General features: G+C 36.7%; 2 protein-coding genes across 3 annotated transcripts; one reads left to right on the top strand and one right to left on the bottom strand.

The window, feature by feature from the left end:
* The first annotated feature begins 4,913 nt into the window (after positions 1–4,913).
* LOC107261706 (non-specific lipid-transfer protein 2) lies at positions 4,914–5,618 on the top strand. Its single transcript, XM_048378574.1, has one exon. It carries the CDS (start codon positions 5,041–5,043, stop codon positions 5,317–5,319), a length of 279 nt encoding a protein of 92 aa, XP_048234531.1. The 5' UTR covers positions 4,914–5,040; the 3' UTR covers positions 5,320–5,618.
* A 562-nt stretch (positions 5,619–6,180) lies between these two features.
* Positions 6,181–12,273, bottom strand: LOC8286403 (kinesin-like protein NACK1). Of its 2 annotated transcripts, none has more exons than XM_015722793.3 (14): positions 12,075–12,273; positions 10,435–10,801; positions 10,226–10,315; positions 10,040–10,140; positions 9,771–9,887; positions 9,595–9,676; positions 9,426–9,493; positions 9,276–9,335; positions 9,050–9,174; positions 8,624–8,822; positions 8,414–8,524; positions 7,268–8,320; positions 6,819–7,141; positions 6,181–6,708 (listed from the first exon to the last, which is right to left on the bottom strand). In XM_015722793.3, the coding sequence occupies exons 2-14, from the start codon at positions 10,667–10,669 to the stop codon at positions 6,381–6,383; spliced, it is 2,892 nt and encodes a 963-aa protein (XP_015578279.2). In that variant the 5' UTR covers positions 10,670–10,801; positions 12,075–12,273; the 3' UTR covers positions 6,181–6,380. The 2 variants fall into 2 exon arrangements, with proteins under 2 accessions (XP_015578279.2, XP_025014151.2); XM_025158383.2 differs by having other exon boundaries at positions 10,435–10,771.
* Between the last annotated feature and the right edge of the window lie 1,203 nt (positions 12,274–13,476).

Below are 13,476 nucleotides of genomic sequence, written 5' to 3'. Positions count from 1 at the left end.
CTTCCAAGTGATTAGTGCGATCCGCCTTTAGAAGCTTTGATTGTTGTTTCCGATAGTGGGCACCGATCTGTTTTAGTATAGAGCGTGGTTGCGGTCATGTCATGAGCTCGTCATCGCATCGCATCGCCTTACTGAGTAGCCGAAAGTAGTGCACGGGAAGTCGAGTAGATGTCGGAGCTCTATGGTTGAGTTTTGGTGATTGTAAGAAGCTTAAGAAAGGTGGCGGGGAGTATTTTCGGACGCTCGGAATCCGAGAAACTTAAGCGAACATTATTTATTTTTCTAAGTAGAACAAGTGTTTTAAAATACAATATTGCTTGATCCCGTAAGAATGCATTATGGCATTTCAACGTTAGGCATGCATAAATTCATTTTAGGACATGCATCATACATTGTGCATTGCAACCCTTGGTGATAGGGGGCATCATCACCGCGATATTGTAGAATTTTATATAAAGAAAAATGGCTAGAGATTTTATGATTTTGTAAAAGTATTTTCAAGATAATAAAGTTTTTATCGTTGATGATTATAAAGTAAATAAATAAGTAAATTTTTCAAAGTAAATAGTGTTAGCTTGAGAATTCTCCGGATGACGGTGAGTTGCCGTGAGAGTAAGTTTGTGGAGTCATAGGCCCCATGTTAGATAATAAAGGACGCTTTTGGATTTCAGTCAAGGAGGAATCTTGTGTCGGGGATGGCATGGTTGTGTCGGTTGATGCGATCGGATGGATGTTATGTCGAGGATGATGTGATGTAGATGTTAAGGATTTTTACTGTCGTGCGAGGCGCGTCATTAGGAAGGAAACTTGGTGAGTGGATTTTTGGCGGGATCGAATTGGCCCTTCTTGTGTGGGAGACCCTTGGTTTTGTCGGCAGTTGGTGAGGTGGCATGTAAGTTGGACTTGCCGCCAAGTATTAGTAATGTTCTCCGAGGTCAAATCCAGTTGTTTGTAAGTTTGGTGAGGAAGTGTATTTCGATCTTTGCTCGTGTTGGACCCTTAGTGTGTGGAAGCAAGTGAAGATTTGGTTTCCGAGGGAGTAGTAAGTGAGGATCGCGGATTTCGAGTTCGCCCGAGTTTTGTTTAAGGGTTTTGTCGATGAGTCTTGTGGTTTAGTTAGTTTCACAGGAAAAGTTCTAGAAATAGGGTTGGAGATGAGAGGTTCCTAATTAGTTTCCCGATTGTAAGTGAAGCCCTTTTCTTTTAAAATTCGAGGACGAATTTTTTTTTTTAAGGGGGGGAGAATGTAACACCCGGAATTTTTATATATTTAATAATGAGTTTTTATTTAAGTTAATTTTAGCCTCATTATTATTGGGTTTAATTTAAAATGATTATATTTTGGTTATTCAAATTTTTCCAAATGCATATTTATATAAGCAAAATTATATATTGGAAAATTATGGTAGAATTGTAAAGGATGTGTTTATAAAAGAATTTTGGAAAAATTGATTATTTAATTTAATTGTGTGTTAGGACTAAATTGGAAATTTATTTTGGAATAAGGATTGAAAGTATAATTTTATTTTTATGGGGCTTTAATGGAAATTTGTGAGTTTGGTATTTTCGTAAATAAATATGTCAGTGGGTATTTTTGTAATTGTGTATTTTCGAATTCTAATTTGGCCCAAATTAAATAGTTAAGGGCTTAATTGATAGGCTAAAAAGAAGTTTGGGGGTCAAATTTAAATTCGCAGGGATGAAATTGTAAGTAATTAAGGAAGTTGAGGGACCAAATTGTAATAAGGAAAAGTTCGGGGGCCTAATGTCGATATTGAAAGAAAAGAAGTCGGGGAAGAAGAAAGGAGGAGAGAGAGAGTCGTCGGGAAGAGAGAGAAGGGACGTTGCAGCGTCGGCATGGCCGTCGAGGGCGTGGGCGTTGGCCGGGCGGCGTCTTGTTGGCGGAAGCGGCAGCAGCGGCTCCGGCGGCGTGGCGGCGGATTCGCGTGTGGCGGCGGCCAAGGCCGTTCGGCCGGCCTTTCCCGATCTTGGTGGCGATCGGCTCCCTTGGAGAGCTTCCTTTGGCAAGGCGGTTTGGTGGCCGGGAGAGAGTTCAACAGTGGAGGCAGCCGATTTTGGGCTTTTCCGGCGAGCTCCGGCGGAGGATGGACAATCGGAGGACATATCCCGACTCTCCTCATCTCAAGCTTCAGCGATGGCACCCCGGTTTCGTGGCGATCGGGCTTCGTTTGTGAATCGACGGTCGAGATCGTCCGTAAATTTCTCCCGGATGGTCGGGTGTCGGATCGGAAAATCGAAATCGGGGATCGCCATCGGCCGTTGTGAGTCCGATGGTGTGTTCGGATCGCCGATCGGACTCGGTACGGAGGCGTAGTCGACCGAGCGACCGAGCGTCTTGGTAATTTTCTTTAGCCCGTTATTTTTTTTTTAGAAATTCTTAGTTTAATTGTGTCTTTTGGTTTATATTGAGTATTTGATGATTTTTGTAAGTCAAAAATATTTGTCTGTCAGTTGCCTGCCTTGAGTTTTGTGCTGTGTGGCGGGGTCGGGAAATAGTGAAGTTTGGGGACCCGACTCCCGTTGTTTTAATTGTTGGATATTTGGAGTGTTTTTCTGGCAGGTCCTGGACCCGTTTTTACGGGGGGTAATGTTCGTGTTGTAGGGGAGGTTCTGCCGAATTTTCGGTAGTTCCCGAGTCGAGATTCTTAGACAGTCAGTCCTAGGAATCTAGACCTAGGATCTATTGTAATTGTTTCATCGTTTTGATAAATTGTTTTCCGTGATTAGATGATCTGTCTGTTCGGCTCGCTCCTACCGAGACACCTAAGCTGAGCTAGGAGGTCGCCTAATTCTGTGAGTTAAAGTCATATATCGTTTACGCACGTGTCATGCATAAAATTTGATTTGCTACTGTGAATATTTATTTGCAATTTCAATTTTTCATTCAATTATTATTATTATCATTTGAATGATGCTTTTAATTACTATTTAAATATGTTTTTCCTTTATTACCAATTTTAATATTGCATGATGACTCAGGATGGGACGGCAGTAGAACATAGGAGTTGGATGAGTGTCCAATATAATATGAGAGAGATAAGAAAAGGGTAAAGAGGTAAAAATTTTAAGAAAGAAAGATTAGGACCTGCCCTGGTCGAGCATCGCTCTCTGGGCTTAGTAGAGTGTGGTTGCCGGAGTAAAGGTCCCTGGTCGAGCATTGCTCTCGGGGCGCCGGCTTATTTGGATATTTAAGTGACTGACCGGAGGTAAGGTCCTGGTCGAGCTTTGCTCTCGGGCATGATCTTATTAGATTAAGAGAGTCGAATGGCTATTAGATTTCTTATTTGGATACTTAAGTGACCCGACCGGAGGTAAGGTCCACTGGTCGAGCTTTGCTCTCGGGGGCGCCCGATCTTATTGGATAAGAGAGCCAAAAGGCTAAGGGCCGAGAGTTAAGTGGACTGGAGGTAAGGTCCCTGGTCGAGCTTTGCTCTCTGGCCGATCTATTGGAATGAGAGGTTTGAGATGATAGAGTTGAGGTTAGTTGAGACATAAGTGTTGAAATAATCGAGATTTTAGAGTTGGGATTAGAGTTCTACTGAAGTACTCTGTCCCGTTGCATGTGGAATAAATTTTGTTTAAGCATGGCATGACACATATGTTTTAACATGACACGTATGGTTCGCGTGATTTATTAATTATTTTAAAATTAAATGAATGTGACATTGAGATATTTGAAACTGTTTTAGATGTATGATTTTAACTCACTCTCGAGACCGAGTCTCCATTTATTGTTTTCGGATTCGTATTTAGTTCTCTCGCGACTCTTATTCAAACCACTCCTTCATCATCGGGTGAAGTATTTGATTTGGTATGTAAAATGGTAAATCTTAGATTCTCCGCAGTAGTAATTAGTATATGTATCAGTTGTAAATTTTCTGAGCTTCGGGTCTCGCCTAGTATTTTCTGGTAGACCGAAGTAATTTTGTAACGTGTAACTATTAAGATAATTTATGGTTTTAATAATATAAATTTGAGTTGAGATTTGTTTAAATCAGTGAGTGTCAGGCTTACTACGGGTTTCGGTGGCCTTAAGCCTACCCATTCCCTAGTGCCGGTCACGGGCCCACGGGTGGGGTCGTGACAGTATTATTACAATATGAAAGAAAATGATGCATAATAGCTACCCATTTTCTATCTGTTCACACCCAAAACAGTGAAGTGCAATGTATCATTTTCTTTCTTTCTTTTCTTATCATTTCACTTTCTGAGGTTGTTTTTAGTAGGATTAGATCTAAATCTTTGACAAAAAGAAAACATACATTAGGCTCAACTCTATAATTTGTACTACCCTTATCTAGAGTTGCATTATTATTGCAAGTAAACTCTTTTGGTTGCTTCCACAAATTTAAGGATCATAGTATACGTAGAGGAGCTTTATGCCATAAGTTCTAATCAAGCCTTCTTAATCAAAGTGATTCAAAAGAAAAACAATTATCTATTAACATTGTTCCTTTTTTTTTTTTTTTTTTTGGTTCCTGCAGGAAATAAACTGTTCTATAAAGTGATTTAAATTACAAGAATAAAAAGATGTTCTCTCTAATTGTATAGTTCAATAATTCAGTAAAATGGATTTTTTATTTATTTTCATTTGAGTGTGAACTTGTTGAAGAATTAGTTGACATTAACCTGAGAAATTTCCAAAAGGAGGCACCCTCACCTTGTGTTTTCTTTCCTTGCTTACCCACCAAGCTTGTCTCACTACTATGTATCCATAGTGGGTTTAATCTTTCTACGTAACATGTTTCCTTAACTTTTCAATTTTGCAGTTATCAGGCAATTTAAGTAAAAAAAAAAAAACTAATAAAAAAAGAGATCAATAATCAAAGAATTCTTCATTGTTTTAATCATTCTTGACTTCCTTTTCACCTTTTTCCCTTCTATAATAGGGAGAGAACCAAGCCTCAAGCAGCACAACATCCCACCATTTCATCTCTCTCTCTCTCTCTCTCTCTCTCTCTTATACATAAAAGAGTGCAATAAGTCTCGAGTTCTTTTAGTTTTTAGTTCAAGTGCAAAATGAAGGCATCATATGTAGCAATTTGCACTCTCTTTGTGCTGCTCTTAGGTGAAGCACAAGTAACAATGGCAGTAACATGCAACCCAACACAACTCAGCCCCTGTGTAGGTGCAATCACATCAAGTTCTCCACCATCATCAGCTTGCTGCAGCAAGATCAAGGAACAGAAGCCTTGCCTTTGCCAATACCTCAAGAATCCAAATCTCAAGAAATTCATCAACACACCAAATGCTAGGAAAGTTGCTAGCACCTGTGGAACTCCATTCCCCAAGTGCTAAAAAACTTGGGTCACTCTCAATTTTCTCTATCCTGTTTCTTGTTAATCAGCATTTCAGGATTCCAGTAAAGGGTGGAGAGACTGATTTAGAGAGTTAATTTATGTTCAAAATTTGGTGTGGTATATGTTATTTACTTTAGTGGAGCACTAGCTAGTTGTTAATGGAAATAATTTGTTGGGTCACATTCTCATGCGCCCAACTTTGTTCTTTGGTGTGTTTTCATCATGTAATGGGTGTTACCAGTTGGATCAATTATGACTATTGTAATGGAAATTTAAATTATCTCCGGTTAAAATCCACTTGTTTTCTTTGACAAATTTTATTAGGTTCTAATGGGGTTTTTAATTACTCATATATTTTATTTCAGCTGACATTCAGACCCTACTGCAGAAAATTATAATACAATAATGTAATTTGAACTCATAAAAAAATAGAAGAAGCAAAAATGATAAGTTTCAAAATAGAGAGATTACTGGGGAAAAAAACAACCTATTACTGGTGGATAGTGGAGCCTGAAGTAGTAATTTTTCTTCAACAAAGCCTTTCGTAGCCAATTTATCTAATTGTGATGGATAGTAAAAATAATGAAGGAAGAATGCGAACAATTTAACGACTTGGCTAAAATACAGAAGTGAATAATCACTTTTCTTAAAACACCAATAGTCAAGGCTCATTATAGAATCACAGGCCTTTGATACTGGTAGAAATTTGTAAAGTTGCAGGAGAATTCGAAGAAATTTATTAACATTGCTGGTATTCTTGGCAAGAAAGAAGAAAAGGAAAAAAAATCAACTAAACCTGTTTGGTATTTTACACTTAACAAATCAACAGAGGAAATAAATGCACCACTTGGAAACAAGATGAATCAATTCTTTTGTTATTAAAATATGAATATTGTCATATCCAAATCCTCTTCCCTTCATGCGCATAGCATGCACAACCAGTCATACCATAATTTAACCAAAAGTAAGGATATAAATAAATGATGCATGGACAAAAAACTCTAAAATTCATTTACATGTACAGAAATAGGAAATACTTACAAAAGAAAAATGTAATTCTCACAAATGTAGAAGGTTTGAAATTGGATTCCAGCCCATAATCCATGGTCTCTTATCTGTTGGTAGTGCAAAATTTAGCTCAAACATCTCTTTTGACATATTTCCTCCTTCGCAGAATCCTACAAGCTTTGCCACTATCTCAGCACTTTCATGTATATGTCTTGGATCATGTGGATTTGTCCATAATTTGTACACAAACTGCAGTCTCCTCTGCTTCCCCTCTAATGGAACATCCCATTTCATGTACAGTGCCTCTCTCTCTTCCACATTAAAACGTGAAGTCAACCTCTTTGCCAGAAACTCTCTTTCACGTCTCAATGCTCGAATACTATAAAACCAAGGCATAGAAGAAAATTAGTTTGAGCATTCATTGGATATTAACAGCTGCAAGTTATGTGTCAGTTTGAGTAAGTTCGTAGGCTAAAAAGAGAGAAAAACCTTGACGATAGAGAAATTGTAGGCTCATCTCCAACATGAGGAGCAGGGCTTGCATTGCCAATTTCTGCAAAATGCTGCTGTAACCAATTCAAGCGCCTAAGCTCAACTTCCATGTATATTTGATCAGCAGGGTCTCCCTTGAATAACAAATAAAACTGTGTCCTGTGGATGATGGATACAGAGCATAGATCCCACAGTTCAATAATCTGCTGCCTTTGCTCTCTAAAAGTAATCTGCCAGGAAACTTGTGGCTCTGGTTCAATAGTGCCCTCCTCATCCTCAAGATTATATCCAGCTGCTTCATTTGCTTCCAGCTCAAGGACCTATAGGATGACAGACGAAGAATATGAAATGAGTTTCCTAATATTCAGTTACTACATAAATTCAAATGAAAAAATAACAGGCCACTATAGTAGCAGAAAAAACCAAATGAACTGCAAATACTATACCTGGCAAACAAGTAGCTGCTTTTGGTATTGCAGTTTGGCAACACGTTCCTTCAATTCTGTCACATAAGCTCTTATGCTTCTCACGTTCTCCTCTGCTGCATTCTGAAACATCTTCTGCATTTTCTTCATATTAACTGAACTAGAACGACGATAGCCAGGGGTTCCTTCCTTTGATGAAACATCTCCACATTCTTCACTTTTTGTAGGAGTCTCTTTCTCAGACTCTGGCTGGGTCTCACCGGATGTGAAGTCTTCATTTTCCGGTGCTCTATTTTCAATCTCATTTTCCAAAACTTGCCGGGAAGTTGATAGTGGCGAGCAAGGAGATCTTAAAAAGTTTTGCCTGTTGGCGCCGTTACTTGAAGCCAAAGGAAGTACCTTTTTCTTCTTCTGTTGATTTTTTGCTTTGGCAGGTGCTTCACAGTTTAACTGTGAATCATTGCTTGGAAGAGACATTACCAATTTGTCTATAGATTTCTGAACATTTTCCAATTGTTCTTCGAGATTTGCAATGGTGCTTCCTTGAGAATGAAGTCTTGTTATCTCATCCTTCAGGTTGGCGCTGACGCTCTTGTTAGGGGCGACAACACTTCCAATTTCTACTTCTTTGGAAGCTGGTTGAATAGATTGCATTTCCCTTATTTCTGCTTGCAGCTTGGCAATGGTTTCCGCTGCATCTTGATTACCTAGTCTATGACAAGCAACCTCCTTTTGTAATACTTCTAGAGCTCGATTGGCTTCTTCTCCAAGTTGCTCCTGAAGATGTTCAAGTTTACGGATTTCATGCATTAGAGTAAAAGGTGCAGTTGATGATTGCCTCATGGATTGCCTTAACATAGTTTTCCTTGCTCTGTCGCAGCGGCTTATCTCCTTGTTCTCAAGTTTTGATAATAATGCATCAGAGTAGGAGAGACACTTCTTCACTGATGGACGTGGTGGTGATTCTAATGTGCTTGACGCCTGTTGGTCCTCTTGAAGTTTTTTCTGCAACTCATCCACTTGAGATTGCGCAAGATCTCTCTGGCGTCTCAGTTCTTCAATTTCTCTCTCCATCTACACCCAATACAATGATGAGATGTATATATCACGTTCGCTAGATGACTGTAAAATTCAACTAAGCTGCTGAAACTTAAAATAGCAGTTCACCTGCTGAATTTTTAAGTCTTTTTCTTTTGAAGGGTCAGGAGTCCGCAATTCTGCTTCCAGCCTGGCTACTTCCTTCTGTAGATGTTTGACCAGCTGCTTATCGGAAACAACCTGATAATAAAGTTTGTACGAGAAATGGATAATTGGAATTTGCATTGTTGAAGTCGGACAGAAAGCCAAACAAACTAGTTATGAAACAGGGGTCGCTACCATGTTGACTTGGGCATTGTTGGTGACTTCCTTTGCTCTTGTGGCAAAGAAGAGAGTGTTTCGTGATTGTTCGACATGGCTAAGCGCTGGACTTAGAGTACAAATGATGGCAGTTCGTGCATTTCCGCCAAGTGAGTGCTGCAATATGCGAGTGAGCTTGGAGTCCCGGTAGGGTATATGACCGCTTCTTTTCCCAACACTGCAAGGAAAAAAGAAATTCAGGATGTAGTCAATAGGAATCGGACAAGTACTTATTGAATTTGGTCAGGTGGTTCTGAAAGTAGCGCTTAGGTGTTATCTTAGAATCGATTAAAACATGTAATAATTGATATGAAGAAGTATATATTCTACGTGTAAAATTTGGAGACAAAAGCAAATATGAGATAAAACTTGATAATCAAAAGTATGCTAATATTCCAGTCTGACCTGAGCTTTCTAATCACAGTTGTCAGAGTCATCAAACTAAGATTGATATGACAGCCTTCTCTGAGCCTCGCCCCATCTGCATGTGTCTGTGAAGCTCTTTCACTTCCAGCAAGGTCTACAAAGTTCTGAAAATGAGGGTGATTTCAAAAGACCTACAGTCAGTGATATTATTCATCCAATTTGGATGTACGATTTGTTAAAATATGTCAAACGTTTTCCATTTTACCAGGCTTGCAACAAAAGATCTCACACAATCTGAATTTTCACGGAGAGTACTTTCTATCGTCTGCAGCCACAACAAAGAAACTCAGATATTAGCTTTGATATAAAATAGTGGTAAAGTGTATGAATAAAAAGAATAATCTATAAATCTTACAAGCCTTATAATTTGGTGTGAACGCGAGCTAGTATCATTAAGAGCAGTTTCACCAACTTGCCTTTGGGCTGCAACACAACCAGTAATAAGTAAATAAACTATTAATCTAATACATGCAGTGGCAAAGGAAGCTAAACCAAAACAAAGATACAGTTCTTCACTAGGTTACCTTCACAAATACTTATCAGATGCCTCAAATGCTGATCATTGGTTGCTGTTTCTTCTACCAACTTCTCAACCACAGTACCTTTCTGCATATGACAACAACAAAATAACCAGTAGTTGAGAGAACCTCCAGAAAGAATTCTTTCAAAAAAAACAAAAAAAAGAAAGAAATGCGTATACCTCTGGGTCATCTAGAAGCTTGAGACTTCGACCTGATTCTGAGTTCAGCAGGTCCCTGACATTTTCATTATAAATCTCTAATCCAGAAATCTTAATCGTAAAGTCTCTCTGTGGGGTCTGCAGCCAGGCCAGTACTCAAAGATCAGTTCAAAAACAATAACCTTCTATTTTTCAATCGTAACTTAAATATATGAAATATCAAAACTAAATTTGAGCATCTGCAAATGAAATACTAGATGTTTAAGTAAATTAAACTCAATAAAGCTTACATTCATTATATGGTTATAGATGTCATTAACAGCTTTCTCAGTTATTCCTCTCATAGTATATGTCTTCCCACTGCTAGTTTGCCCATATGCAAATATAGTTGCTGTAATATAATATAAGATTAAATCAGAAAGCTAGATTTCTGAAATAACACAAACAGATAATTTCAACATAATATGCATGCGTACCATTTATGCCCATTAAAGCAGACAAAGCAACATTCTTTACACCATCCTCATATACACTTTCAGTTAGAGAGGTGGGACCAAAAACTTTATCTGAAAAAAAAAAAAATCTCAAGAGTGTTATTATGTGGCAGAAAAACATAGAAGACTATAGTGCTGCATCCAAACGACAAAAAAGGAAAATAAAGGGAAAATAAATGCTGATTAGTTACCAAATGTGAAAGGGGTCGATTGAGCTGTGCGTTCCTGAGTTGGTGGCTTAAATACAATGGTGTGATCATCAACACACTCCCATGCTACTTGGTCTTTGGCTAGCTGTTCTTTTTTGTTTAGAGGTCTTAATCGTACAGTAACAACAATCTTCTCTTCCTTTGATTTGGGACCTGGAGTTGTTGCTGGCGTCCTATCGATCTTAGAAGCTGGAGTTCCAGGTGTTCTGACTGTCATCTTTCTATTACAATTAGCACTTATCCTCTGATTGAGACCAAATAAAAGTATAGATAATGCCTCTCACAGGAGAGGCTATGGAATTAACGTTTTGTCTCTCTCCTGGTGCAGAAGTTGCTGAAATATCAGTAGCTGCCAAAACCGGTATTATCCACAAATAGGCCATAAAATATTAGTCAATAACAAAAAAGAAAACAATAATCCAGAATTAAATAAGACATAATCCAGAATTAAATAAGACATAATCCAGAATTAAATAAGGCATAATAATGGATACTGAAAGCTTCCAACATAAACACAAGCACTCTTAAAATTCTTTAGATAACAGCAAACAACACTTTACAATTAATGTTCGTCTTTCTGCAATAAAATTACTTACTAAAAAACTTAGGTGCCTATGAACTAAAAACTCAAAAATTTTAAACAAAGAGCTAAAACATAAAAACAAGCGCTCTTAAAATTCTTTAGATAACAACAAACAACACTGTACAATTGATGTTCGTCTTTCTGCAATAAAATGACTTGCTAAGAACTTAGCTACCCAAGAACTAAAAGCTCAAAAATTTTAAACAAAGAGCTACAACAAGATCGGGAGCAAGAAGTTGATTTGCATATTGGTAACTGGATCAACAAATAGCATAGAGAAGTACTTGTTTTGAATCCTGCATATGCTCTGCTATGTTGTTAAACAAAATCAAAACAGTATAAGGACAGAAACTGGGTCTACTACTAAATCTAAGTATCTCAACTTAAAAGCTCAATAAGCAGCACTAAAATCCCAAGATTATAATCAACAGAGTTATTGCCATACTTGTTAGTAATTAAAAACAAAAGTTGTATTATATACCTTCTTTTTTCATATATATTTTCAGATTAATAAAAACTAAATAAGTGGAATTGCCTACAAAATTGCATCATATAACTTAATGAAGATACAAAAGGAAACTAAAAATCAAGAGACGTACTTAATGATCAATTAACATCTACTGATTTTCCACACATTTTTTCTAAAAAAAGGACCCTTTCTTGTCTAATTCTCATAATAATTTACAATTTTGATAAGCAGTAATAGATCCAGATTAAGCAATCCATACACTTGTCTCAAATAAAGAAATCAAATCAATCATAATCTATTTCAATCGCAAGAAAATCTAAGAAGAAAAAGAAAGAAATAGCCTCTAATATAAGAAAACAGCACCAAAACAAAAGCTAAAGAAAAAGAAAAAGGAAAGTTAGTAACAGAGAGATAAGTGATTTGGTAAGTAAGTATAACCTGCCATTTCTAAAATAATCTTATCCAATATACATAAGGAAAGATCATGAAACACAGCCTTTCCTTCAGTTTATAACCATTTTAAGCTTCGATCTTAAGGAAACACAGTCAATAAACAAAAGCAATACTCACAGAAATCTCAAGATAAAAAGAATGCAGATCTATGCAGCAAGCTTGTCAAACAGAATCACAGAGAGAGAGAGAGAGATAGAGAGAGAGAGAGAGAGAGAGAGAGAGGGAGGGAGGGAGGAGTGTTTAGATGCAGAGATAGAGAGAATGGCTTCGACTGGTTTTGCAGGTAGTTTTTAGGACGAAGAAGAAGAGATTTGCTTGGCTTTTCTCTTTAATGAAAAAAAACGGGCAACTTGTGTTGTGACCCAATAGCATTTGAATTTGTGAGCCCAACGGCTAGTTTCTTTTTGTTTTTATTTTAATTACTTTTATTACCGATTCCATATTCAGGTTCTGCTGTGTTGGCGTGCGTTTCGTGATTTACTCGCCGATCCCAGTGAAGTGGGTCCCTTTATCAAAGGTTTGAATGCCGAGTTCTTTTGTTCTGGTAGGTTGATTAATTTCTGCAGACATAAATAATAAAGGACAGAAAGAAAGGTTAAAAAGAGGAAATTTACACACATGCCCTTCATGTACGACTAGTCGTTTCTTCTTTTTGCCTTGCTCATTTTTCGCCATTCTTGTGCTAAACTGCTTATCAATTTTAGCTTTATTGAAATGTGAAGCTACTTTGTTTATTGTATCTTTTTCTTTTACACAGAAAATATCCGAGTTGAAGAAATCAAGCAATTGTTTCTTTTCCCTTTCTTTATAAGCTAATCCTAGAGTTTTTTTTTTTAAATCAATAAGAAGACGATTGGCAACTGGTAAAATATCCATCCGTTTAAGAATATCTAAATCCATATTCATTTAAAATATACATATACATATACATATATGAATCCATTCTAATCCATTTAAAAAATTATTTTTATCATACTAAATCCAAATAAGAATACTCGCATATAATACTATTCGAATGCTTTAAAAATTCATTTAATATATATAACTATTAAATAAATTTTATAAATATTTAAATGGGTGATAGATACTTTATCCGTTCAATATTCGTTCATATAACTATTCGAATAATTGAATGAGTATCCATTTACAATAATAACACAAATTGATAAAAATAATAAAATTATAAAATCTAAACTACATGATACTCTATACATGTATCCGTTTTATTAATCGGATTTGAGTAGTTGTTATCTAAGGGTTCGCATCCGAATTCAATATGAATATTAGAATTCAATTTTAAACTCATTTCAAATCTATTTATACCTAGTTTAATACCCTCATTTTACATAAAATTTAATTAAATATTTAATTAATAAATTATATATTATATTATAAATTAATCTTATATTCATATTTTATGGCTAAACTTATTATACCTTATATAATAATTATATTAGTCATTTTTATCCAAATCATTGTAATTTTTAACATAAACTAAATAGTTAATAGAGTATATATG

Source organism: Ricinus communis, chromosome 1 (assembly GCF_019578655.1).
Source record: "Ricinus communis isolate WT05 ecotype wild-type chromosome 1, ASM1957865v1, whole genome shotgun sequence".
Taxonomy (NCBI): Eukaryota; Viridiplantae; Streptophyta; class Magnoliopsida; order Malpighiales; family Euphorbiaceae; genus Ricinus; species Ricinus communis.
The sequence above is the reverse complement of the archived record's forward strand: the minus strand, read 5'-3'. Positions and strand labels throughout refer to the sequence as shown.

Coding starts and splice junctions, on each gene's coding strand:
- LOC8286403 (XM_015722793.3), bottom strand. CDS start 10,669: ATGACAGTCAGAACACCTGGAACTCCAGCTTCTAAGATCGATAGGACG. Junction 10,316..10,434: donor ATCGACCCCTTTCACATTTG/GTAACTAATCAG, acceptor TTTTTTTTTCAG/ATAAAGTTTTTGGTCCCACC. Junction 8,525..8,623: donor ACAATGCCCAAGTCAACATG/GTAGCGACCCCT, acceptor CTTTATTATCAG/GTTGTTTCCGATAAGCAGCT.
- LOC107261706 (XM_048378574.1), top strand. CDS start 5,041: ATGAAGGCATCATATGTAGCAATTTGCACTCTCTTTGTGCTGCTCTTA.